General features: G+C 47.9%; 2 protein-coding genes across 9 annotated transcripts; both read left to right on the forward strand.

Annotated features, from left to right (window-relative positions):
- On the forward strand, positions 1–27,855 carry LOC100711120 (filamin-B-like). 8 transcript variants are annotated; one of them, XM_019359174.2, is made up of 15 exons: positions 1–137; positions 227–1,206; positions 1,932–2,085; positions 2,167–2,356; positions 2,433–2,680; positions 2,952–3,057; positions 3,533–3,673; positions 3,879–4,007; positions 4,092–4,265; positions 4,526–4,684; positions 4,781–4,984; positions 5,109–5,261; positions 5,345–5,467; positions 26,896–27,102; positions 27,308–27,855. In XM_019359174.2, exons 2-15 carry the CDS (start codon positions 245–247, stop codon positions 27,412–27,414), a joined length of 3,057 nt encoding a protein of 1,018 aa, XP_019214719.1. In that variant the 5' UTR covers positions 1–137; positions 227–244; the 3' UTR covers positions 27,415–27,855. The 8 variants fall into 8 exon arrangements, 3 of the variants coding, with proteins under 3 accessions (XP_019214719.1, XP_025763199.1, XP_025763200.1); XM_025907414.1 differs by lacking the exons at positions 26,896–27,102; positions 27,308–27,855 and adding an exon at positions 11,003–11,157; XM_025907415.1 differs by lacking the exons at positions 26,896–27,102; positions 27,308–27,855 and adding an exon at positions 9,657–9,791 and having other exon boundaries at positions 2–137.
- LOC112846956 (uncharacterized protein KIAA0754-like) lies at positions 11,158–15,401 on the forward strand. Its single transcript, XM_025907416.1, has 2 exons — positions 11,158–11,885; positions 11,970–15,401. The coding sequence occupies exon 2, from the start codon at positions 12,016–12,018 to the stop codon at positions 12,727–12,729; it is 714 nt and encodes a 237-aa protein (XP_025763201.1). The 5' UTR covers positions 11,158–11,885; positions 11,970–12,015; the 3' UTR covers positions 12,730–15,401.
- Positions 27,856–27,974: the final 119 nt, after the last annotated feature.

A 27,974-nucleotide genomic window follows, 5' to 3' on the forward strand; every position in this document is an offset into this window, starting at 1 on the left:
AAGGTTAAGAAAAAAGCACAGCCTGGACATTCGTCTTCCTCTGAGAAAAACAAAAGCGGTGTCAGAGAGAAAAGATTTATCTCAAGGTTAGGATCACAACACAGAAAGGACAACAAAGACAAACTAGTATAGTAAAGGTAAGAGTATATTTTTTATCTTGGAATATTATATGTTTATAACACAAACCAAAAGTGAAAGTAAACCTGGCCGCCTTCCTGTTATACAGTTCTCTCTCTGAGAAAAGATGTCTTTCCAGTCCGAGGAGGATCTTTCCTGTCCCGTCTGCCATGACATCTTTAGGGATCCCGTTTTCCTGACATGCAGCCACAGCTTCTGCAAGATGTGTCTGAAGCACTGGTGGGCACAGAAGAAGCAACAGCAGTGTCCAGTCTGTAAGAAAATATCTAAACAGAGAGACCTGCCCTGTAACTTGGTCTTAAAGAACCTCGCTGAGGCCTACTTAAAAAAGAAAGATCCAAGTGCTTCGGCGGGGTCTGAGGTTCTCTGCAGTCTGCACCACGAGAAACTCAAACTCTTCTGTCTGGACCATCAGGAGCCAGCATGTGTCATCTGTCGTGATTCGAGAGCACACATCAACCACAAGTTCAGGCCCATCGATGAAGCCACGCAGGATCATAAGGAAGAGCTCCAGAAAGCCCTGAAACCATTACAGGACAAACTGAAGGTCTTACAAAAAGTGAAAGGAAACTTTGATATAAGAGAGCAACACATTAAGATCCAGGCTCAACAAACAGAGAAGCAGATCAAGGAGCAGTTTAAGAAGTTTCGCATGTTTCTGGATGAGGAAGAGAAGACCAGGCTGGCTGTTCTAAAAAAGGAAGAGCAACAAAAGAGTCAGAAGATGAAGGAAAAGATTGCGGCTCTGAGCAGAGAGATGGCAGGTCTTTCAGCCACAATCAGAGCTGCAGAGGAGGAGCTGAAAGCTGAAAACATCTCATTCCTGAAGAACTACAAGGGTACGATGAAAAGGGTCCAGCAGTATCCCTTGATGGATGCTCCACAGGTGGTCTCAGAAGCTCTGATAAATGTGGCCAAACACCTGAGCAACCTGGGTTACAACATCTGGAACAAGATGAAGGGGTTGGTCTCTTACACTCCTGAGACTCCAAATACTGCTCATCCAGAACTCTCCAACTATGAACATCTGACCAGTGAGAGGCACCAGCTTCCTGACAAGCCAAAAAGGTATCCAATTTTTCTCTTTAAGGAAGTCCCAGTTAAGGACATGATGGAGTCGAGTGAGGTCAAGGTTTCCGAGACTACAAAAACATTATTTTCTGCAGCAATTATTTGATAAGTTGGAAAAAAAAATCATATGTTAGAGTATTTGTACAAAATATTATTAATCCTCAGATGCCCAGACACCCTAGCTTTCTTACACGAGGCCCTAACTCGCCAGGTAAAAAATACTTTTGCTTTAGAGATTAAATAAGTTTATTAGCACTTTGGTTTCCCAATCAACAGGCTTTAGAGAAAAACTAAAACACCTCAGATGCTGATTAGGGATAGGATACTTTCTCTCTTTGAATTCTCACAGGCTGAAATCTAATGTCTACAGATAACAATCCTTTTTCTTTTTTCTTTTTTTTTAAAAAAAGAGGGGTGCATATTTGAGACTATTGTGGACTTTAAAAAAACAAGTGTTAAATTCATATATGCTGTTTTTATTCAGTAACTTTTTTAATGAACCACAGTACAACAACAGAATATTTTCGTGACAGGGAATAACAAATTTTGAAGTTAGGTGCGTGATGTCTCTGAATCAGATCTCTTAATATCTTGAGATGAATTTGAGATTATTGATTTCTTAGTTTGGTTTATTTCCTCACAGGTCACCACAACTGCATATTAATAGTAAAAGAAAAAGTCACAATCTTTAAATGCATGAAAGTACGTCTCTGATCTTTCAGTCCCTTCAAGTTTCGGGTTCTGCCCACTCATGATGCCAGCAAAGTACAAGCCAGCGGCCCTGGGCTGACCAGCGGCGTCCCCGCCAGCTTCCCCGTTGAGTTCAATGTTAATGCTAAAGACGTTGGCCAAGGCCAACTGAGCGTGCTCATCACGGTCAGTATCACACACAATTATAAGCATACACACACTAAAGTAGACCCCACACTGACTGTTGTTGACTTCCTTCCTCTTCAGGACCAGGATGGTAAACCTAAGCAGCCCACGATCCATGACAACGGTGATGGTACATACCGGGTATCATACGTCCCTGACCGTGCTGGCCGGTACACCATCGTTATAAAATATGGTGGCGATGACATCCCAGCATCACCTTACAGAGTCCGTGCTACAGCAACTGGTGATGCCAGCAAGTGCACCGTGAGCGGTATGTGATCAGAGTCTGACAGGAGTCTCATTTATTTTTAGCAGTTTGATTAATTCACAACATGTCCTCCACCCAGGTTCAGGTGTGGGTCCCACTGTGGCCATTGGTGAGGAGCTGGGTCTGGTAGTGAATGCAAAGGGTGCTGGTAAAGGGAAAGTGAGCTGTGTGGTGGTTCAGCCCAATGGCACAGAGGTGGAGGCCGAGGTGCTGGAGAATGAAGATGGCACCTTTGACATCTTCTACACTGCGCCAGCTCCTGGGAACTACGTCATCTACGTCCGCTTTGGAGGGGAAAACATCCCGCGCAGTCCCTTCAAAGTCACGGTGAGAAGAGAACACATCTCAGATTCCTCCATGTGTGCGAGATGCATTGCAAAGAGGTGTTTTGAGGGAGGGAGGCTGTTGTGATGGCAACCTTGGCTCCTCTTCTTTCTTGGTGCATTTTCATCACTGTGGCTGCATCACAGAGTCAACCCATCATCACCGTCATCCACCTCTTTCTCATCATTCATTGCACAACTCCTTTTCAGGATGCCCTTGTGTGGGCTTTCCCCCCTCACTGACATGCTAAATTCTGTCTTTGTCTTGTATTCAGGTGAAGTCGGAAAGCTACCAGCCAGATGGTACGAGCGTTAACGGCAGTGGCTTCAGACCTTTCGACATGGTGATTCCTTTTGCATTCAGGAAGGGAGAAATCACTGGTAAGGAAGAAAGGGATGGATGGTCTCAGTGAATTTGTGCTTATTTGAGGTGTTGAGAGACATAAGGTTTTATCATAACAAAAAAGCACCAGCCATTCTAGAAAAAATTTCATAAGTTATTTAAAACTTCACTGCACACAGTAAGCAATTAAAACATGAAAATTGTAATTCATTCAGATCAGCAGAGGCTAACTGACACATTTTCAGTTTTTTGTGTTTCTCTGCAGTACAAAAACTGCTTACTCTGCCAGCTGCAGCAGTAAATACATTTTTTGTGTGAATCGACGGATGTGAGTCACCAGTAAAATGAAATGTGGCTGAGACATTCATGGGTTAATATAATCGGTTTAGTTATTAGAAATGACACAGTCTGTACAAACTAATATGTTAAAGCAGAATAGATCAGAGTTTAAGACACTGACCAATAAATGGACAGTCTGACTCTTTCATTACAAAAATGGCTAATCTCTTACAGGTGAGGTGTTGATGCCTTCAGGTAAATCCGCTCAGCCTCTCATCACAGACAACCTGGATGGGACGGTCACAGTGCAGTACTCTCCTACTGAGGCCGGTCTGCACGAGATGCACATCAAATACAATGGCACACACATCCCAGGTAAACGCGTACACTCATGTGACATTAGAGAACTACAGCCTGCTGCTCACAGGGGCCTCAGTTTGTCAGGGTAAATCTTGGCGGGTGTCTGAATTGAGTTCTGAAGTGGCTGGTTGGGTTTACTGAGGGCTCATGAATTTCACAGTATTATTACTGCTACTGCAAACTTGGTTTGCTGTACTTAGGTTAACTATATGTGTTGCAGAATCTCCCCTTCAGTTCTGTGTGAATCACACCAGCAGTCCCAACGTCACAGCCTACGGTCCTGGTCTGAGTTATGGTGTCGCCAACAAGTTAGCTACCTTCACAGTCTTCACAGAGGACGCCTCCGAAGGTACGGATTATACATTTTATTTTTCATTATTTAACAGTCTGTTTTGACTCAGTTCAGTCTCGCTGACCAAGCCTGTCTGTCCAGGAGGTTTGGACCTGGCTATCGAGGGTCCGTCCAAAGCGGAGATCAGCTGTGTGGACAATAAAGACGGGACCTGCACCGTCAGCTACCTGCCCACGCTGCCAGGAGACTACAACATCCTGGTCAAATACAATGACGAGCACATCGCTGGCAGCCCGTTCACCGCCAGGATCACCAGTCAGGCACCAACGCACAATATTAGTACTGTAAACTGTCTAGCACTGTAGCTTGTTAGCTCACTTGTTTAAAAAAGTTGAGCTTGTTTAAACAAGTGATTATTTTGCTACTGATGTAGACATAAATTCAGATCTTTTGAAAAATTAAAGAAATTAGTTTTTACAGTTCTCATCTCAATAATTTACCCACCGTTGTCTCCTCTGGGTTTGCTATATTTTATCATCTAACACTTTACCTTCTTGCTTCTGTTTGTCTTTCAGAGGACAACCAGCGGCGCTGTCAGGTCAAACTGGGCTCGGCTGCAGATTTTTCTCTGGACATCAATGAGACGGACCTCAGCCTGCTCAGCGCCAGCATCAGGTCGCCCTCTGGACGTGACGAGCCCTGCTTGCTGAAGAGGATGGCCAACAACCACATCGGTAAGATCCACAAAGGCACATTTCAGAAAAATAAAATGAGTACAACATTTACCGAAATTGCTCCTCTCACCTTCAACTCTTTTCTCCTCCTCACAGGTATCTCCTTCATCCCCCGGGAAGTGGGCGAGCACCAGGTCAGCATCCTGAAGAATGGTCGTCATGTCGCCAACAGTCCCATCACCATCATGGTCGTCCAGTCTGAGATTGGCGACACCAGTCGAGTCAAAGCTCACGGTGACGGCCTCGTCCAGGGAACCACCTTCAACAACGCCAGCTTTATAGTCGACACGCGGGAGGCAGGTCAGTGTCAGCCCGTTCTAAACAATGCATTTATTTTCTGATATAAACTCATAATTCTTACTTTCAAGCACTATTAATAATGACGTCAATGCCAATGATGGCGATCTGTGCGATCTGTTTCCAGGTTATGGCGGTCTGGCTCTGTCCATTGAAGGTCCAAGTAAGGTAGACATCCAAACAGAGGACATGGAGGACGGGACCTGTAGAGTCACTTACTGTCCGACCGAACCTGGAAACTACATCGTCTCAATCCGCTTCGCTGAGGAGCATGTGCCAGGTAGAGAGGAGAAAAAGTAGCTGGAAAAACAGTTTCAGTGTTCTAATGAAGCGTGCAACTTAACGAACGTGTGGCGTCAACAGGAAGCCCATTCACGGTGCGGGTGACGGGTGAGGGTCGTATTCAGGAGAGCATCACCAGACGACAGAAGGCGGCGTCTGTCGCCAGTGTCGGGAGTGTGTGCGACCTCAGCCTAAAGATACCAGGTACACAGATACACGCACTCTTTCCCACCATGCTCATGTGAAGGCTCGTCTGATTGGCTGTCTGCACTGTGAGGCAGAGGACTAATAAGAAAAGCAGTCTGGGTTTTCTTGTTTCACTTAAAACAAACAAACAAACAAAAAAAACCTTATGTAGTATCATTGTGTGAAAATTTATTTTTCTTGTCAATCAGGACTCTTCTTCTCCTCAGCTTTTCCTGTTTCCTCCTCTACTGCCTTGTTCCCTCCTCATACCCCTCAATTCTTTCCCTTCCTCTGTATCCTCTTCCTGCTCCTCTTCCTCATCTTATTCCTCCAGTGAGCTGGTTCCTCCTCGTCCTGTCTCAGGAGCTCCTTTCTCACACCACTTCCCGCTCCTATTGCTCTCTCTGGTGTTCTGGAAGATCCCATGACTCATTCATCCTCTGCTATCTGGAATAAGAGCCTGTCACCTGGGCGAGTCCACTGCACGCTGTAACTAGTCTCTGGCTCTCCAGTTTGGTGATGGTGGGGGGAGCCAGAACAAACCAGTTGAATTTTGACCACTGCACGCTGTAATGTACATTTGCACTATTCAACTACATGATGATGGAAAAGATTCTCTGCATGTCTGAGTTCGGTGAACTTTTTGACAAAGGCTTGTGTGCATATATAGGGGCCTCCAGAGCCTTTAGTCATTATTATTCAATGGCTCTGGGGACCTCGGGAGGAAAGGAGTGTTATGGAAATGACACACTCTTCACTAATTATGAATGTTGCAGAGGTTTCTTCTTTATGAATACTGAACAATGAACGTTTTTACTAAACATTTGAACATAACACAACACAAACTGTTGTAGACAATACAAAGTCAGAGCGATGCATGTTTTGAAATGACAGGGAGCAGGCGCATCTAGTACACAAAGAGTGGATGAAAAAAAAATAATGTACAAGCAGAGCGCAGTGGCCAGCACAACAGAAAATTTGTGTCTTTTGCTCTAGTTCGCTGTCGGTGCAGCACATGCCGTGTCCTATGCGAAAGGGCCTTAAACCGGCGAGACTGCAGACAATACGTAAGAGAGAACACAGCCTGCAACAATGAGCACAGAGTGGGTGCAGAGCATGAACTCGCAAGACCGCAAGAACTGCCGGACACCCGCAATGGAACTCTCACTTGCTGGGCTGGGGCAGCAATAGCGAGGACCCACTAGCCATGTGAACTCGCAAGACCGCGGCAATACACCAGAAGGAACGGCTGGCTGCAGGACCCTAGGCAAGCGCAAAGTGTGCAACCTGTTAGCGCAACCACCAAATAAACTCACGTCACACCCCAATGTCCATCACCATCACTTTACTCCTCAATAAGAAACAGAAAGATATCTCACCATACCTAGAAATGGCTCTACATCTTTTTTGGATTCTAGTGTAGGCATTTTCTTCACTGCCTCAATCTTGCTCTAATCTGGTTTCAAACCGTCTGCTTAGAAGATGTGACCAAGGTATTTAATTTCCTCCAGGCATACCTTGCATTTGTCTTTGCTCTTGCTCTCTCAAGCACTTGCCTCAGTCCGTAGTCACGATGTACTTTTGTCTCACCCCAGATCAAAAGGTTATCTATGTACGTCTCTACGCCTTCAATCCCCTCAAACAGCTGTCTCACAGTCCTGTGAAATACTTCTGGAGCTGAATTAATTCCAAAAGGCAGGCAAAGGAATCTGTAAGGACCAAAGGTTGTGTTAAACATACAGAGGCAAGAGCTGGCTTCATCTAATTTAAGTTGCCAAAAACCTGAGCTTGCATCAAGCACAGTGATGTATCTGGCCATTGAAAGTCTGCTTGTTATCTCTTCAACTGTTGGTAACTGGTAGTGCTTTCTCATTACTGCTGATTTGAGATCATGTGGATCTAGGCAGATTCTCAGTTGTGCAGTAGACTTTTCCACAATCATGACTGGATTTATCCACTGGGTGGGCTCTTCAGTTTTTGCGATCACTTCCATTTTTTTCCATTCTCTTTAGTTCTTCTTTGAGTTTTTCTCTTAAAGTGACAGGAATTTTTCTAGGTGGGTAAACTTTTGGTGCCGCACTCTCATTAATTCAAATGGTGTATTCTCCCTCTAGGCAACCTATGCCCTCAAACACATCTGCATATTCTTTCTTTTTTTCAGTGCCATCACTCTCTTGATGAGCCCCATTTCTTCATATGCTTGAATTCCCAGTAATGGCTTGGTTTCTGATTTGACGACGATGAACTCCACAACAAAACCTTTCTTTTTGAATTTTACTGTCCAAATGCACTGTCCTTTCAATGCTATTTTGTCTCCAGTATATGTTGACAGCTTCACATTTGTTGGTTTAAGCATCTTCCTGTTTCCTGTTCTTTGTAGTAGACTGTTAGGAATTACATTGTCTTATTCACCTCTTCTGCTCTCAGCTATATGTTACTATTTAGCTTATGTAGAGAGCTAAACATTAAATGGCTTCAGTGAACACTCAAGAGACCATGTCACATTCTTTGGAGATTTACTAATGGTACCATTTGTAATACTTTCATTCTTGTAAAACTGTAATAACAGAAACAGAGTAAGGTGTATTTAGTCTCCATACAAATACACAAATGTAACATTCAACATTGTTGCATTGTGTAAACAACCAATACAAGATCTCAACATCAACAATAAATGGACATAGCATGTCAAGTAATGCAGTGAAAACCAAAAGCTAGTATGTTGCTAGCAGGCTAAACAAAGCACCAACAGCTAGCTTCCATTAGTAATGTAACAAACTCCCTAAACACACAAGAAGGTCATCACTTCACTGGACAAGATACTAATAAGTGAGAACAATCAATCCTTTCACCAAACTTACAGATTATGCCATCTCAAGAGCAACAGATGCAGGAATTGTCAGAGACACAGAAAAATGGACCTTCCCTGTCAAGCACTGGGAGGAAAAACTTGAGAGAACTCTATTTTGTAACCCCCGTTCTCTGATAACATGAGTGAGGTGTCTCACTATTGGGAACGCTCTCTCAGCATTGTCCTCAGAAGCCTCTATGTCATTACTCGAGCCAGCATTGGCTGGCAGTCATGACGCTTGCGTCAGGGAGGGCCACCCTCCTCCCTATAAAAGGGTGTGACATAGCATCGCCTATCATTCAAGATAAGCTCACCTCTTCCTTGCTTCGTGCAAAGAGGGTGATCTGGTGAGACACCTCACTGATGTTATCAGAGAACGGAGATTATGGAATAGAGTAACCTCAAGTTCTCTTTCAAACATTCAGACCGATCAAACTACAGACCGATCTCTAAGCTTTCGTTCTTGTCCAAGATCCTGGAGAGACTAGTTCTCTCCCAACTCCAGGTGTACTTGGACACGAACCATATCGCTGAGAAATTTCAATCTGCTTTTAAGCCATTACATAGCACTGAAACGGCGTTGGTTAGAGTTCTTAATGATATTCTTGTAATCACTGATACTGGACGCTCTATGGTCCTAGTTTTACTCGACCTCTCTTCGGCCTTTGATATGGTGGACCATAACATTTTATTACTAAGACTTGAGCACACTGTGGGTATTAGAGGCACTGCCCTCGACTGGTTTAAATCATACCTCGCTGACAGATCCTTTTCAGTTAACTTAGGCACCTTCTCCTCTTCCTCCGCTCCAGTCTGTTGTGGTGTGCCTCAAGGATCAGTTTTAGGCCCTATTCTATTTTCATTGTATTTGCTCCCCCTAGACGCAATCTTTGAAAAATACAATATCGCCTTCCACTGTTACGCCGATGACATACAGATCTATTTTGAACTTACTGACGACCTTGCTGTGTCCCTACACCACTTTCAAGAATGTATGCGGGAGGTCAAAGAATGGTTCCTGAGTAATTCTCTTGTGTTAAATGATAAGAAAACTGAGATTGTGGTGTTCAATAGTAAAATCCCTCGTGCCCGACTCTGTGCTGCCCTGGGTTCCTTTGCTAATTTTTCTTGTGACTATGTCAGTAACTTGGGTGTACTGCTGAATAGCTCGCTCAAACTCGATAAGCAAGTATCTGCTGTAGTGAGATCTAGCTTCCACCAACTGCGCCTTATTTCTAAGGCTAGGCATTATGTTCCACATGAGGACCTGGAGAAGCTTATTCATGCTTTTGTGACCTCCAGGCTGGATTATTGTAACTCCTTGTACTACGGTCTTCCCTCTTCTCTTCTTCTTAGACTGCAAACAGTCCAAAATGCAGCAGCCCGCCTCTTGACTGGTACCAGGAAATTTTGCCCTATTACTCCTGTTCTAGCTAGCTTGCATTGGCTGCCCATAAGGTACCGTATTCAATTTAAAATACTACTCCTTACATTCAAAACTATTAATAAATTGGCACCAAGTTATCTTAGTGAACTTCTCAAACCACATACTCCTGCTAGAACACTTAGATCTGCCACTCAACAACTTCTGATCCAACCCAGATCTCGGCTGAAGTCCTGGGATGACCGTGCGTTTGCTCTGGCTGCCCCGGTACTGTGGAATACCCTTCCTCTCGACCTCCGCGCATCTGATTCTATTGCACTGTTCAAATCAAGACTAAAAACCCACTTATTCAATCTTGCCTTTCCCTCTAGTTAATATTTCTTGTATGATTTTACACTATGCACTTTTATGCTCATTTAATTTCTTGTTTGCTCTGTACCTGTTGCTTTCCTATGTATCAGTGACAGCTACCTGCTTGCATACTTAGTACTTGCTTTGGTCCTATTTCTGTTATCTTCCTTTTATTCCTTATGTTACTTGTTAAGCACCTTGGCATACCCTTGGTTTTTAAGTGTGCTTTATAAATAAAGTTTATTATTATTATTATTATTATTATTATTATTATTTTGGTGTCTCACTATGTGGATATGCAGACTCCCGTATTGCCAGATAAGCCCATCTGAACGACTGACTGCCAACTTAGGAGGTCTCGTGGGGACCCACACTTAACACAGTGTGGGCTAGAGATGGTGCAGTGACATCCAACCTGTAAAACCTTGCAAAGGTCAAAGGTGAAGCCCAGCTCGATGCTTCATATATTTCCTCTATAGAGACACCCCTAAAAAGGGCCCAAGAGGTTGCCATCCCTCTAGCAGAATGAGCACGAAGCCCCCCCCAGGGGGAGGCATACCGGTGCTGCAATAAACCAATTGGATTGCCTCAACAATCCAGCGGGAAATGATTTGTTTGTTAACGGGCTTGCCAACATGTGGTTTAGCCCAGGAAACAAACAGCTGATCCAACCTCCTGGAGGCCTTCGTTCTCTCTATATAGGTACATAAAGCTCTTAACTGGACAGAGAGCATATAGGTGCTCCTGTTCAGGGGAGGAGAAAGGAGGAGGGCAAAAAGCTTCTAGCTCCAATGGGGTGCATTGGAGATAAAGGATTTTTGGGCAAAAAGGCCGGATTTGGCCTGAATATGTCATGGCCTGGGTCTAGGGACCCAAGGCTCATGTATTTTAGTGTATGTTTATGTTTATATTTTCTGTGTGGTGTTTTGGTTTTCTCTCCTTTCTTCTCCTGGTTTCTCCGTGTGAGCTTCCGGATGTTTTGGTTCGCTGAGGAGACTGCGAACCCGGAAGTGTTTCTGCACTAGAGACAGCCACACCTGCCGCTCATCCTCCTCTGCCAGCTGCAGCAGATTACACTCGTCAAGGGAGCGGTATTTAAGACTGTAGCTGAGCTGAGGCCGACGTTGGATCCTTGAGTCTGAACTCGTCAGTACAGCCGTGGACTTGGTATAAACCTTCGAGAAAGTAGATTTCCTGCTAACCTGAATGTGTTTGTGTTACCAGGAATCTAGAGCGGAGTGTGTTTTGGAAGTCACGGTGTGGGAGTTTTTGGAGTCGCCACTTTTCACCTTTCACGGACATCTGCACTGTGTGGGATTCAGGGAGAATCGCCACGGGACCACAGTGCCGAGATTTTGTATATAGTCGTGTGTTTTCCACCCCCCCTGTCAATAAATCCACTGTCCTTCACTAAGAGTCTCGCGTTTGGGCCCTACTTTCACTGCAACTCCACGGTCAAACATCGCAGCCCGTGACAGAAGGATCCAGCCATTATGGGCCCAGCGGACTCAATGGAGAAGCTCATGAGGGAGGTAACTGGCAAAGTAAATAAGCTGTGTGACCTATGGATAAATACGCCCGGAGAGGAGTTTCACTGCGCTGTGGAGAAGCGATTGCAGGAGATGCTTCTTTGCTTCCCCTGGGTAATAGAGTCTCTCTAGCCGGTCGTGGCGGATTTTTTGCTTAACACTCTCCACCTCTATTCTCCTAACCAGGCTGCTTTCCAGCCCGACCAGCTGGTGGAACCTCAGCCTGACACGCCGGCCCCGGCATCGTCAAAGAAGCGATGCTCGCACCGCCGGCGCTCCTCACCGCAGCCGGATTCCCGGACTTTTCATCAGCCGGCTGCGGTGAGTCATATGGACAGTTCATCATCACTCCCCTTATCTGTATACCCAACCATGGACTGTGTGAATGCTAATCTCGTAGCACAGCCGGTAGCCGTAGCACAGCCTGCTGCCCAGCCAGTAACTCAGTCGGATGGAGGTCGATACGCCTGCTGGACCTACTCTGCCGTCAGTTCACCCGTCTGTTGTTCCTGCATCGCGGTCCAGTCTACCGCAAGTAGCTGACACACCATCATCACCTCCGCCCTCTGCAGCTGCTTCTCCACCAGCGTCCCATCAGACTGCAGCGACCGCAGCACTCTCAGCTTCACCATCTACATCACCTACTCTACCATCATCTCCACCGCCTGCAGCTGCCGTATCACCATCTTCACCTCCCGATCAACCATCTGTAGTTGCAGCGCAGCCGGAGGAGCCCGCGCCGCCAGTGGATGAGCTCAGCGAGCCAGAGGAGCCCGTGCCGCCAGTGGATGAGCTCAGCAAGCCGGAGGGACCCACTCAACCAGAGCTGGAGGTCGGCGTGCCGGAGGGACCTCCACGCCGCCCACGTCCAGCGCGCCCTCCACGCCGCCCACGTCCAGTGCGACCAGCAGCATGGCCGCAACCAGCAGCACGGGCGCCACGTCTTCGTCCTGCACGGCCAGCACATCGTGGATTGTGTGTTGTGCTACATTGTCGCCCACCGGAGCTGCCACGTCGCTGCCACGTCGCTGCCACTGGGTGTGTGGCAGGCCACCGGAACTGTTTCACCGCTGCTGCCGGACCTGTGGCCGCCCGCCGGAGCTGCAGCGCTTCCATCAAGGGGTTGGCGGTAGGCCGCCTGAACTGTTTTCCCACCACTGCCTGACCCACAGCGGGCTTTGCCTGTTTTGCCGTCCACGGGGTCGGCCGCCAGAACTGTTGCTGCCACTAGGGCAGTGGTTGGACTATTGAACTGGGTTTTCCTTTTTTGTTGTCTAGTGTTGACGCACCTCTAGAGTTATCCCACGTGAATCGGGTGCACTGTTTGTGTATTGATAGTGCATGAATATTGCTGACACGCTTTGCAGATGTGAGAGCCAGAAGCAATGCAGTCTTCAAAGACAGGATTTTTATTTCAACCAGGCATTGTGTATCAAGATGGTGGCGCCCACAGATGCAGCGGCTCACTGCTCTTCACGTTCGGTGCTTTGTTTTTTACTTTTTCTATGTGCATATGTGTGGATGTATGTGTTTTTTTTATTATTATACATCGAGTAGAGTCCACTTACAGTCGTCAGGACATTCTGAGTTTGGGATTACGCTGTACAAGGGACAGCAAGGGACAAGTGGTGATAGTCGGACTTGCACCACTTTTACGGCATTTCGGAGGCCATAATAAGAACTCCAGGGTCTCCATGGTTGGTTCTTCCTAGCGGCAATCCAAACAAACAAACAAAGGAGGCAAAAGTGTGGCTGCAGGGCAGGCCCGCTAGCACAGCTAAAGAAACAACCATTTAAGCCACCGCTTCTGAGTATCTTCCTCTCCAACATCAGGTCCATAACCAACAAAATCGACGAACTGAGATTACAGACTGCAGTCAACAAGTGTGTACGGGACAGCAGCATTGTACTACTCACAGAGACTTGGCTGCAGCCATCAATTACAGACTCGGCTATTGAGCTAGCAGGCCACACGGTCCACCGTCACGACAGGAACGGCCACTCCGGTAAAAACAAAGGAGCGGGTTTATGCATCGACATCAATGACAGCTGGTTAAAAAAACACAAAGACTGTAGACAGCCACAGTTCCCCGGATTTGGAATATTTGACTGTGAAGTGTAGACCCGTCTTCATACCTCGCAAGTTTACTGTTGTCATGGTAATGGCCGTGTATGTACCACCTGATGCTAATGCTAACTCGGCCATGGAGGAGCTGCACAAGACAATAAGCAGTCAGCAAAACTCTCATCCTGACACAGTGCACATCATAGCTGGGGACTTCAACCATGCTGACTTAAGGTCAGTATTCCCCAGATTTGAACAGCATATTAAATGTGCAACAAGGGGAAAAAACACACTGGATAAAGCATACAGCAACATCCAAAAAGGCTACAGAGCAGCCCCTCTACCATACCTAGGTTTGTCAGACCACATGTCCATGCTGCTGATCCCTGCATACACTCCCATTAGAAGGAGAGCCCCCCCCAGCCACAAAGACTGTGAAAACCTGGCCAGAAGGTGCATCACATCAGCTGCAGGACTGTTTTGAAAACACAGACTGGAGCATGTTTGAACATCAGGACCTCGAAGTGCACACAACATCAGTGCTCTCATATATTAACTTCTGTGTCAACACTGTCACTGTGGACAAACATCTCCGGGTGTATTCCAACCAGAAACCCTGGATGAACCCTGAAGAACCGTGACGCTGCTTTCAGATCCGGAGATGTTATGCAGTACAGTGCAGCCAGATCTGAGCTGAAAAGAGGCATCAGAGAGGCCAAGGCAGCGTACAAGAGGACGATTGAAGACCACTTCAGCAACAACAACTCACGCCAGGTGTGGCAGGGAGTTAAACACTTAACCAACTACAAACCTTGCAATACCACGTTAACTGAGGGTAACCTGGCGCTTGCAGAGGAGCTGAACCATTTCTTTGCACTCTTTGAGGTGAAGGGACCAGAGGCAGCAGCAGCAAAAACATCGGACAGCAGCAGCAGCCCAAGCCTCATGGTGCAGGAATATGAGGTGAGGCGCGCAGTGAGGGCAGTGAACCCCAGGAAGGTTGCTGGTCCAGATGGGGTGACCGGAAGGGTCCTAAAAAAGTGTGCAGACCAGCTGGCTGGGGTCTTCACTAAGATCTTCAACACTTCACTGTTCTAGTCCTGCATCCCGCTGTGCTTAAAGTCAGCAACAATTGTCCCACTCCCAAAGCGTACCAACATTAGCAGCCTCAACAACTACAGACCAGTTGCTCTAACACCTGTTATAATGAAGTACTTCGAGAAACTGGTCCAACGTCACATCATGTCCTGCCTGCCATCCACACTTGACCGGCTCCAGTTCACATACAGAGCTAACAGATCAACTGAAGATGCCATTGCTACAATGCCCCACACCACTATCTCTCACCTGGAACAACAGGGGTGTTACGCCAGGCTGCTCTTTGTTGACTTTAGCTCTGCTTTCAATACGATACTCCCGACAGACTAATAGTTAAACTGCTGGATATCAGACTTGCTTCTACCACCTGCTGCTGGATCAGAGACTTCCTCTCAGACTGTGTACAGAGAGTTAGAGTGGGGCCTCATCTTTCCTCAGCTTTCCTAACACCGGCTCTCCACAAGGCTGTGTAATGAGTCCCCTACTGTACACTCTGTACACACATGACTGTGTTAGTTCCCACCCAGACAACGCAGTCACTAAGTCTGCAGATGATACCACTGTGGTGGGACTCATCTCTGGGGGAGATGAGACGGTGTACAGAGCTGAGGTTCAGAGGCTGTCAGATTGGTGTGTCGAAAACAACCTGGACCTCAATACCACCAAGACAAAAGAACTGGTAGTCGACTTCAGAAGGAGGAAGTCTGAGCTGAAGCCTGTCAGCATCAACGGGGAGTGTGTGGAAAAGGTGTACAGTTTCAAGTTCCTGGGTGTGCACATCGACACAGACCTCCAATGGAGCTAAAACACCTCTGCGGTTTTGAGGAAGGCCCAACAGCGTCTCCACTTTCTGAGAATCTTCAGAAAAATGGACCTGAAGAAGGAGCTGCTGATCGTCTTCTACCGCTGCTCCATTGAAAGTGTGCTGACATACTGCATCTGTGTGTGGTTCTCCAGCTGCACCACGGCACACAAAAAGGCACGTCAGAGGGTCATTAATATGGCCCAAAAAATCATTGGATATCCTCTTCCCTGCCTGAAGGACGTGTACAGCACGCGTTGCCTCAAGAGGGCACGCAGCATCCTACGGGACTGCACACACCCAGGACACTGGGTGTTTAAGCTGCTGCCATCTGGCAGGAGGTTCAGGATGCTGAGGTCCCGGACAAATAGACTCAAGGACAGCTTTTACAACAGGGCAATAGCCCTAATCAATGCAAACAGCTGACCTGATTGTCTATCTCCCTGGACTTTTTTGGGGGGGTAACAACAATAACAATAATTATATTTATATTTATAACAAGGTGCAATAATAACAGTGTGCAATACACATACATTTATTCTTCATTTTATTTCTTTATTATTATATTTATTACAACAGTGGTGTTGTCTGTTCTGATCAGAACATGGTGGTTTCTTAACAGGGGAAGGAAGTGTCTCAGTGCTAGAAACGCTGCTAGCAATTCTAGCCAGTTTATGTGAGCACCCCTCTGTCATGAGTCCCAGTTGACGCTCACTGCTCTGCCCTCGTGAGTGGCACCCCAGCCCTTGAGACTCGTGTCCGTGGTCACCAACTTTCTTGCTGTGTCAGCCCCCAGTGACACCCCCTGAGTGAGAAATGTGTGATTTCTCTAACAGTGGAGTGCCGCAGCGCAGTCTGTTGTTACTCTGATATGGCAGTGGGTATGGCGCTTTTGATTCAGTCACAGTGATGCAACCCATCGCTGAAACTCCATCATATGCAGTTTGCCTAGTGGACTGACCGCCAGTGAAGAAGCCATTTATTAATCCCAGCATCTGCAGGCATCTTCTGAATGGGAGATATCTTCCCACCTGAAAAATGCCAGCATGTGATAGCATTTTTTTCCCCTCTGTCCACAGAGAGAGTTTAGAGCTATTCCTATGAAAGAGATGGCCTGAGGTGGCTGCAGGACACTCATTTCGTAATTTATGGTGAAACCCAGAGCCATCAGATGATCCACTGTCAACCTGGTGTGCTCTCTTTCCATTATTTCTGACTCTGATAGCAGCAGCCAATTGTCTATGTATGTTGCTATGCGGATGCCCCGTCTCTTCAGTAGGGCTATGGCTGCCTCTGTGCATTTCACAGATACCCGAGGGCTCAGTGAGAGACCAAACGGCAGGACCTGGTACTCGTACATTCTGCCCTGAAACCCAAAGCGCAGGAATTTTCTGTGAGGCGGGTAAATAGGGATGTGAAAATATGCGTCCTTCAGGTCTATTGATGTAAACCAATCGCCTGGGCGCACTACATGCAGCAGAGTGGTGGTCGTCAACATCCTGAATTTGTATAACCTCAGATGCAGATTTAGAGCCCTTAGGTCCAGTATCGGACGCAGTCCCCCTACCTTCCTGGGCACGAGAAAATACTTTGAGTAAAAGCCACATTGGCTCTGCTCCTGGGGTATTTCTCGTACTGCTTCCTTTGATAGCAAGGTAGATATTTCTTCTTGCAGAATCCTGGCTGATTCGCCTTTTGCAAGAGAGAAAATCACTCTGTGGGAAGGGTGGTTGCAATTTGCAAATGGTAGCCTCGCTCTAATGTCCTCACAACCCATTCTGGCGCAGCGAGAGCTTGCCCCAAAGTCAGGCACTCCACAGTAGACGGGGCTTTGGCTCCCTCTTGTGGCGGAAACTGGTCCTGCTGGCTAGACTTGACTGCGCGTGCGCGGGCGGCGTGCGCTTGACCAGCGTTCATAGGGCCCCGGACACCACTGAGGAAATCGATCCCGGTGGTGTCTGGGGGGTGTGATGACATTATGTTTTTCAACATATTTTCTGTGTTTTTCACACATTTTTCCCGTGCCCCTGGCAACATGCCTGGATGCAACGGGTGAGTTTTTAATAGACAGTGTGTTTTTGTGAGACTGTGACATGCTTGACTCAGCTGAACAGTGTCTCATCGTCTCTTTGTTGGAATGCGCTCTGCGGGATCCAACTCGAGTCCCAGGTGCTGAAAGACAGAACACAATTCTCCGAACGGGCTCCGGAACCGAGCCCTGAAGTGAACTTGAAGCCCAGGCTGGTCCGGCTCCGATCTCCCCGTGGGGGATGTTAGGCAGTCCGCTTCTTCTTGCGGTCCTACTGCTTAGCTGGTGGTGGGGCACCCTGAGCGGCAGCAGGCGGGACATGTTTCCTGGGCCAGTGGGTCTTAGTGTTCTGCGATCCTAGGGGACCCTGGGCCGCTACCTGCGGGGCTGGGTGGCGAGGGTTCTCTTTCATAGCATTCGTTTCGTGTCTCACTATGGGAACGCCTCCTGCGTGACCTCATCAGAAGCTCAAATACCATTACGCCAGCCCTTACAGGCTGGCTAAGTGACGCCCATGTCAGGAGGGGCTAGCACCTCCCTATATAATAGGCTGACATAGCGTCAGATGTCATTCAAAAACCTCTTCTCGCTTCTCACAGAAGCCTGTAGACAACTGTGCTATTGGGTGCTAAGCTAAACTGTCCACAGATTCGAGTGAACAACTCGGTCGCCGGGCGCTTTGTTCCCCGCATTTCAGTTGTCCACTAGCATACAAGCAGTAGCAATACTGTTCTGTAGCTAGTGCTGGTGTCAAGTAGCAATACTTTCACCCTGGGAAGTAGCAATATTTTCCCAAAGCGAAGTAGCAACACTTTGCTAATAAAGGTACCACTAGCTTCACCATCAGGTAGCAATACCCTTCGGCGCTAGCGGTTTTTACACATTAGGTAGCAATACCTGTAGAAAAGTAGCACTACTTTTCACCCCACGCTAGCTGAGGAATAGCAATATTTTCCACACTCAGTGTCGGTCTCGCTAACGTGCGCAACCCTCTAGCTAACCATGGCTACGACTGACAACGCAGTTGCAAAACTTTGTCCTTGCGGCAAGAAGATTTCTGCCTGGGATACACACCTAGTGTGTGCGGCATGCCTGGGTTTATCTCACGCTCAGGCTGCCTTGACACCCGCACACGACTGTATCCACTGCGCGGCTTTCTCACGCAAGCTACTCCGCCGCAGGCTAGCTCGCCAGGCTAACCTGTCGGGTGGCGACCCTTTGCTGTGTGAGGCTGCTGCGGTGCAAGGAGAAATTGAGATGCCCGATGATTTGGCCGCAACGCCAGGGCCGAGCTGGGCAGAGGTAGACCCTCAGCCCATCGCGACCGCTTTCCCGTCGCTGGAGGCACACGGAGATTGTGAGTTTTTCCCCCATGCTGGAGTCACCCGGGGAGGAGATGCTAACGAGGACGGAGATGAGTCGGCTGACTCGGACCTCCTGCTGTCTGACGAGGAGGAGGAAAATTCCACCTCCTTGGCTAGCATCAGCTGGGCTGCAAAGCACTCGGCTACCGGCGAGGTTGAAAAACCGACACCGCCGTCTCCCCTGGATCTCAACATGCAGGACATGTGCAAGCGCGCAGCTGCTAGGCTCAACATCCCGTGGCCCGCCATACAAACAGAGGTTGTAAAATCTCGTTTTGAAGGTAAGAAATTGCCGAAGGCGAAAAAGACAGGGAAGCATGTGTTGCCTGTTTTCCCGGAGCTACTCGATGAGATAGCAGTGACGTGGAAAGCAAAACCTTACAGCGAGAAACACCCCATCGCGGGGAGCTCTCTGCTGGATTGTGAGGGGATGGAGTCTATCGGCCTCCGCCAGATGCCACAAGTGGAGCCATTGATAGCGAGCCATCTTCACCCGAAGACGTCTCTGTCCTCATCGGCTCCATCTCTCCCCTCCAAGACAGACCGCTTCCAGTCTAGCCTTACAGATAAGTGCTACAAGGCAGCGGCTCTGTCGGTAAGAGCCCACAACGCCTCCTCTATGCTAATGGCTTACCAAGCTGAGCTAGAAGAGGACATGACAGCTAAACCAGATACCACAGTGTGGGAAGAAATCTGCGTTATAACTGACCACGTCCTCCGCCTCCACAAGGTAGCCGTACAGGCTACTGGGAGAGCCATGGGCCTCATGGTTCTTCAGGAGCGAGCACACTGGCTCGGGCTCACCAACCTGACGACTAAGGAAAAAGAGGAACTCCTCGACTCCCCTGTCGTCCCTCAAGGTCTCTTCGGTGCGGCTGTTACATCCATGCAGAAGAGATGTGAGGAGAAAAAGAGAGATGATGAGGCTCTGAAACTCTGCCTGCCGAGGAGGGCCCAGCACGCCACTCCAGCGGCACTGCGCCAGTCATTCGCGCAGGCAGCGTCTCACCCGGTCCCCGCTTTCAGGATCCCCAAAGTGCCTAAGACGCAGGCAGCCTCCCAGGCTGCTGGGGCTCCTAAGAATCCATGGACTCGGGAACAGTCTCCCCAGGCCAGACCTCAAGCGGCCCCTCCTCCTCCCCCCGCTGCCGCGACCGTGAGGAGGAAGAAGCGGCCGGCCTGACAGCCTCTCCTCTAGGCGAGAGCGAACCCAGTTTCCCCCCTTCATGGGCCGCTCTGCCGCCAACCAGCTCCGTTCCAGAGCAAGTTCAACGGGACATGCTCCACACAGAGTGCATAACTCTGGCCGGCGTTCCTGTCACTGGACCCGCCAGAGGGAAAGAGAGCCAAAGTTCGCAGTGTTGTTTCACAAGCACTTCTCTCATGCATTCTGTATTAAGAAAGCCCCGACACGCGCATCAAGGCAGTTTGCCGAGGGCGCTGTTGAGTGTTGTAAAACACATGAAAAAATCAAACATGCTGAAAAACAGAGCAACGTCTGCCATAACGCAGCCCGTGGAGACTCGCCTTTCCACGGCTGTGATAGTGCAGATGAGCCCGTCACCTCCCTCGCCTGCGACAGAGGTGACGGGACACCGAAATGGCGTATGTTTCGCGCTACAACCACAAGGGGGCGCCAAAACGCTATCTTCGGTGGAGTGACCAGTGAGCCCTCTGTCTCTCCACATAAAGAGCTGGGCTACCTGCACTCAGTCAGCATGGGTGCTGAGGACATTGGAAAAGGGCTACAGGCTGCAATTCAATGTCGCTCCACCACATTTCAAAGAAATCATTTACTCTCGTGCTCTGGGCGAGTCTGCCGGCTTTCTCCTGGAGGAAATTTCCAACTTGAGAGACAAAGGAGCTATAAGAGTTGTCCCTCCCGAGGAAATGCACAGCGGATTTTATTCAAGGTATTTCCTTGTGCCAAAGAAAGGGGGGAGGGGGATGAGAGCCATTCTGGATCTCCGTGCCCTGAACCGGCATTTAAGGACATACAAGTTCAGGATGTTGACGCACGCCTCGCTGCTATGGTTTGTACAAGCGGGCGACTGGTTCACATCAATTGACCTGAGGGATGCTTATTTCCACATCCCCATATATCCCCCACACCGAAAGTATCTAAGATTTGCTTTCCAGGGGATAGCATACGAGTTTGTAGTCCTGCCTTTTGGTCTCTCACTGAGCCCAAGGGTGTTTGTAAAATGCACCGAGGCAGCAGTGGCCCCGCTCAGAAAAAAGGGCATTCGGGTGGCCACATACATCGACGACTGGCTGGTGGCAGCCCCAACCCGCCAGGAAGCGGCTTGTCACACGAATGCTCTCATACACCACCTAGAGAGTTTGGGTTTCCAGATAAACATGGAAAAGAGCACATTGAAGCCAACTCAGTGCATTACTTTCATAGGGCTCAGCCTAGACTCCCTCCGGGTGAGAGCTTTTCTGTCCCCAGAGAGAACAGCGACCATGCTGTCATCCCTAGCACTGTTTCGCAGAGGCAACACAGTGACCCTCAAACAGTGCCAGAGGCTGCTAGGTCTGATGGCTTCTTCTCTAGTGGCGATAACACTGGGACGCCTGCACATGAGAGGCTTTCAGCGCTGGGTGGGGTCGCGGGGACTAGACCCTCACCGAGACGGCCACCGTCGCATGAGAGTCTCGGCAGACTGTTCACTCGCTCTCCGCGAGTGGAAGAAGCCAGGTTTCTTGTCTCAGGGCGTTGCCATGGGGGCGGTTTCAGCCAGGAAGGTGGTCTCCACAGATGCCTCTCTTTCGGGCTGGGGGGCCACCCACGAAGGCAGAACAGTGAATGGGGAATGGGGCCCTCACATGCGCTCCACCCACATAAACTGTCTGGAACTGCTGGCAGTTCACCTGTCGCTAAAACATTTTCTCCCTTTGGCTGAGAGGTCATCATGTTTTAGTGAGGTCGGACAATTCCACTGTTGTGGCCTACATCAACAGACAGGGGGGTCTGGGGTCCCACAAGTTACACACACTGGCACACAGACTGATAGTCTGGAGCAGTGTCCACCTGCTGTCGCTGAGGGCAACTCACGTGCCGGGAATCTTGAACTTTGGAGCAGATCTTCTCTCCAGGGGCAACCCACTGTACGGAGACTGGAAGCTTCACCCAGAGGTGGTGAAGCAGATCTGGCTGCGATTCGGTCAGGCGACCGTAGACATTTATGCATCCAGGGAGAATGCTCAGTGTCCCCTGTTTTACTCGCTGCACGATCAGAGAGCTCCACTCGGGGTGGATGCTCTAGCTCACGAGTGGCCAAGAACCCTCCTCTATGCTTTTCCCCCAGTGGCCCTCATTTCTCCAACTCTGGCCAGAGTGAGAGAGAGAGGTCACTATATGATCCTGATAGCCCCGCACTGGCCAGGGAAGCACTGGCTGGCGGAGATTTTTCAGTTGCTGTGCGGCCCACCTTGGCCATTACCACTACGCAGAGACCTCCTGTCTCAGGCATGGGGGGAAATATTCCACCCCCACCCAGAGAGGCTAGCTCTACGGGCTTGGCCCGTGAGTGGTTTAACCTGAACACAGTGGGGCTCCCTCATAGTGTTATCGACACTATTCAGAGTTCTAGAGCATCGTCTACTAGGACGCTATATGAGCACAAGTGGCGTGTGTTTGAAAGCTGGTGCTTAGAATCACAGGCCATCCCTTTTCAGTGCTCTGTGGCTGTGATTTTGTCATTTCTTCAGGCCCTGATTGATGAAGGTAAAGCCTTCTCCACCATCAAGGTGTATTTGGCAGCAATTTCAGCCTGCCATATTGGTTTTGAGGGAAAGACTGTTGGTCAGCATCCCCTAATATGCCGTTTCATGAAGGGTGCACGGCGTAAATTGCCTACATCTAGGCCACTGGCTCCATCATGGGACCTTCCCACAGTATTAGCTGCGCTCTCCTGTGGCCCATTTGAACCCCTGGAACAGGTTGAGTTAAAATTTCTGTCCTTGAAGACAGCTCTATTAATTGCTTTAGCTTCAGCTAAGCGTGTAGGAGAGATCCACGCTCTCTCAGTGCATCAGTCATGCATTCAGTTCTCCTCAGATAATACGAGGGTCAGTATGCGGCTCAACCCTGCCTTCATCCCAAAGGTTGTTGGCACATGTTCCCCTATAGAACTGCCGGCCTTTTACCCACCGCCTTTCTCCTCAGAGGAGCAACAGCGGCTGCATACCTTGTATCCAGTCCGTGCTCTGCGCATTTATATGGACAGAACCCAGAGTGTCAGACAAAGTGACCAGCTGTTCGTGTCCTGGGCTAAACCACACATGGGAAAGCCTGTGTCTAAACAGCGCCTCTCCCATTGGATAGTAGGAGCAATTGCCCTGGCCTATACTAGCAGGGGCCTTCAGCCTCCTGCTGGCTTGCGTGCGCATTCCACTAGAGGTCTGGCAACCTCATGGGCTCTTTTTAGGGGAGTTTCTATTCAGGAGGTGTGTGCGGCTGCATGCTGGGCCTCACCTCACACATTTGCTAGGTTTTACAGGTTGGATGTAACAGCACCTAACCTGGCGCATTCAGTCCTCAGTGCAGGTTCTTCCCAGGTGGGAGCCTCTCCCCTGTGAAGTGCTGTTGGGGACAGTTGTCTTCTTAACAGGCATGTCTGGCAATCCGGGAGTCAGTATTTCTCCCATAGTGAGACACGAAACGAATGCTATGAAAGAGAACTTAAGGTTATGTATATAACCCCGGTTCTCTGAGTAGCATGAGTGAGTGTCTCACCAGACCGCCCTCCTTGCTATGGAAGCGAGGAAGAGGTGGGCTTGTTTTGAATGACATCTGACGCTATGTCAGCCTATTATATAGGGAGGTGCTAGCCCCTCCTGACATGGGCGTCACTTAGCCAGCCTGTAAGGGTTGGCGAAATGGTATTTGAGCTTCTGATGAGGTCACGCAGGAGGCGTTCCCATAGTGAGACACTCACTCATGCTACTCAGAGAACCGGGGTTATATACATAACCTTAAGATTTTAAACGTCAGCATGCCAGCTGGACCGCTGGTGACCTGACCGAACGTGTGGCGACTGGGTGGAGGTGGGGGCGCAGCCTGGAGACACAGCTGCAGGGCCTCTCCCTCTTCTTTTTCTCCTCGCACCATCTTTGCATCTTGGCAACGGCGGTCCCGAAAAGGCCAGCGGGGTCGATGCTTTCATCCAGAATGTCACGTTTTTCTCTGTCCGAAAGCCCTGACAAGTTCAGCCATTTTGCCCTCTCCTGGAGGTCGATGATGCTGAGAGCTCTGCCCGCTGCTTGTACTGTTGCTCTAGTGAGGTGGAGATACTGGTAACGACGCCCAGCTCGTCCCACAGCTCACTAACATCGGGTTTCGCAGCAGTCTGGTCCTGAAGCTCCGCTGAGTAGGCTAACAGGAGCGATGAGGCATTCAATGCCCTCACGGTGGTGGCAACTGATTTACGCCCTGTCAGCCAGGGAGGACTGCAGGCATTTCGCCTTGGAGGGCAGGAATGGACCAGATGACATGGAAAGTTTCTGGTTTGGGTGGAGATGAGAAGCCACCAGATTCTCCACTGTGGGAATTTGGTAGATGCCCTTCTCCTTCATTCCAGCGCAGTCAAATCCCGCCGCTCCCTGGGTGACGAAAAAGGCTTCCCAGCATCACAGAGTATGATCTGCTCTCCAGGTAAGAGGCAAACCATTTTAGAGCAAAGCCTTGAATGCCGATACATCTTTAGACTGTTTAATAGGATTGTGTGGTCGACAGTGTCAAATGCTGCACTCAGGTCTAAAAGAATTAAAACTGTACTTTTAGTCAGCAGAGACTTGAACAGACTTGCTTGCTGATCCGTGGGTTCATCAGTGACTGTGTGTACTTTTCTCGATCTACACATTCTGGCAAAGTGATTGATTTTCTCACAGTTTTGCACTGTTTGCCATAAGCAGGGCATTGGCGTGATGCATGCACAGTTCCTCATTATTTGCAATTAAACGTGTTTGCTTTGTCTTTTTTGTTCAGTTTCATTTTCCTTTTTCCATCTTTTTGCGTGTCTGCTTACGTTTCACTGCATCTACACGTTTACTTTCATTGTGCGTTGTGATCCTCCTCATGCATTTGCTTAATTTGAGCTTTAGTAGTTTCCACTGCAATGCAAATTTGAGTTGCTTTTTGAGAGTAATATCAACTTCTCTTAACACCCTCTCTCTCATTGTATCAGATGTAATTCTACACACTACTTGACCTCTGATGAGGGATTCTTGCAATTGTCCAAATTCGCATGATTTGACCCTTACCGTAGCGCTGTGACATACTGGCTAATCGACATATTCCCTTGCACACACGTAAAAAACTTGTACCTTTCAAAGGTTATGTTCTTTTTTGGGTTACAGTATTCCTCAAATTTCTCCGTTATTTTCATCATCTTATGCTTGTTACGGCTGTGGCCATAAGAACTCTGTGTGGGCTGTTTTGTTCTGTGTCTCTTTACTGTGCTTAAGACTCTTTGCAGGTCCCTCCCCTAATGAAGAGTAGTGAGCAGCTGATTGGACCATGGAACACGTGACTGCATTCAAAAAGCCGCTCTGACAGCTGCCACGAGAGAGAGAGAGAGAGAGAGAGAGAAGCGAGCGAGCAGTCTGACAGCAGACGCGGACCTGGCCCTGGTTTCCAACTTATACTTTTCTGTGTATTTGTGTGAGCGTGCTCTGTGAGAGCCGCCACTGGTGTTCCAACTTAGGGCTTAGGCACGCATAGGCTGAAGCGGAAGGGGTGAGCCGCCTTTTTCTTTTGAACAGTTTTCTCCTGTTTTCGGAGCTAGGGAGCGAGGGTTAGTATTGTAATTTGTTTGTTTTGTTTCTTTCTTAGGGTTTAGTTAGTTTTCTCTGGCGGGTCTTAGTTGGTTTTGTTTATTATTTTGGCCTGGGTTCACCCTGGAGCTATGCTTCCTGACCTTCAATAAAATCACCTTTGTTTTACTCACAACCGGTTTCGGATGTTTGGCTTGGGAATCAGGGCGGGTACTTGTCTCTCTCTCCTCCAACCTTATGTGCGTCTCAACACGTCTAGACTAGGGGCGTAACAATGCTCATCACCATTTCATTCAAACGTGAAGGTATTGTACACTTCAAATGCCTTCTCCCCAGCTACTTGAAGAAATAGTGAAGAGGGTACCTTGGGTGGCTTGCAATACCTCCAGTAGCTGCAAGATACAGCTCAAACCTTTGTCAAAACTTTCTCCAGTTTTCTGAGAGGTTCCCCTGCAGTAAATCAAGTCAAGCTGGTGGTTTGGGACACTCTTGTTTAGCCTTATTATTTTATTTTTGAAACCATGTTTCTACATCACATGTAGTGCTTTGTAATACATATTTTACCCTTAACTGAACTTTTCTGGAATTCAGATTTGAGCATTTGCCTTTCCCCGCCTATATTTACCACATTCTAATATTACATGTTCAAATGTCTCCTCTTGTCCACAAAATTCACAATTCCCTGTCTCATGCTTATTCATCCTTTTTTAGTTTGTTATTTAAACCTGTATGACCAAGTCTTACTCTCGAAATTAAATCTCCTTCTCTTCAATGACATTGTCCAATTACTTTCTGTATAGTATAATAATATCTACCTTTTCCTTCTCTGTCCCATTGTGCCTGCCGCTTTTCCTTTAACGTCACCTTAATTATATACTTCAGGATCAGGAGTGGGTGTGCAGGATTGATCAGAACTAATTTCTTAGAGCCAATGGTCAAGAATGCTTACAAAAGTTCCTGGATTCAGATCTGCATTACTTCAAAGTTCATCCAAGCCCAAATTCTGATTTTAAAAAATATAAACTACAGGATAAAAACGGAAGACTTCACATAACCTGTTTGGCAGAGGTGCATTAATAATAAATAACCATTAAATGTTGTTGAAAGTTGCTTATTCTGTCACCAGTGCTTCATCAGTAGTTTTCTTCTTCTGCACCACATGTTAAGGTTAAATTTTTTCTTCTGCCTCTCAGTTAATCGCCTCGTGAATGTATGGAACGCCAGAGAGACATCAACCCTGACACTGGATTCGGCAATTCAGGCATCCAGCAGCTTCATGCAGAGCACTGTGTCCAGGCTGGGTGACTCTAATGCCAGCAAGGTGGTGAGCCGAGGAGCTGGCCTGAGCAAGGCCTTTGTGGGCCAGAAGAGCAACTTCACTGTTGACTGCAGCAAAGCAGGTAAGGAGGAACTGCATGTAGAAGCCATCTTTTAAGAGAATAATTTACGCATTTCCCTTCAGTGCACAGGTTAAAACTCCCAAAAATGAAAAGTAACGGATTTAAAAAATAATTTGCTATCATACTTTTAAAAAATAATAATATTAAATAATAACATTAAAGCTGGTATCATTACATGCTTCTGGTGGGTGTGCACGGCCCACAGGTCCCCTGCGAGGAGGTGCTGGTCAAACACGTGGGCAACCTGCAGTACAACGTCAGCTACGTACTGAAGGAAAGGAGCAACTACATCCTGGTGGTCAAGTGGGGTGAGGACCACATCCCAGGCTCCCCCTTCCACGTCACCGTCCCCTGATGAGCCAAGAAACCTTCCGTCTCTCCTCCTGCACCATTTTGCATCCCCATTTGAGTTAAAAGACACATAAGTTGCACGACAAATAACTGTCCAGTGAACAAGCTGCTGAGCAAAGCTTTCTCTGCTAACTTTGTTTTCAGCTCAAATCAGATGATTTTTGAGGATTTTCTGAAGCAACTCATTTACATTTTGAAATGTTTCTCCTTGATATAGAAAAATGTCAGAATTAAAGAAAACATTAGAGAAAATAAATGCACCACTGAATAGAGACTTTGAACTCTTAGACACTTTTCTGGTAGTGAATCATTGAAGCGAAATGGTAGATGTACTCTAGTTTACTAGATTGAACTGACTGAAGGTAAAAAATCTAAAATCTGTCGATTTAAAACTGCCCTGGATTTTTCAATTGGCTCATTTTGCACTTGAATTTTTATCCTAGATTCGTGAATAACATTTGCTGGTTTTACACAGGTAGTTCATCCACCTGCACATCAGCTGGTGTTGAACTGAATATGTT

The sequence above is a fragment of the Oreochromis niloticus genome, linkage group LG5 (assembly GCF_001858045.2).
Source record: "Oreochromis niloticus isolate F11D_XX linkage group LG5, O_niloticus_UMD_NMBU, whole genome shotgun sequence".
Taxonomy (NCBI): domain Eukaryota; kingdom Metazoa; phylum Chordata; class Actinopteri; order Cichliformes; family Cichlidae; genus Oreochromis; species Oreochromis niloticus.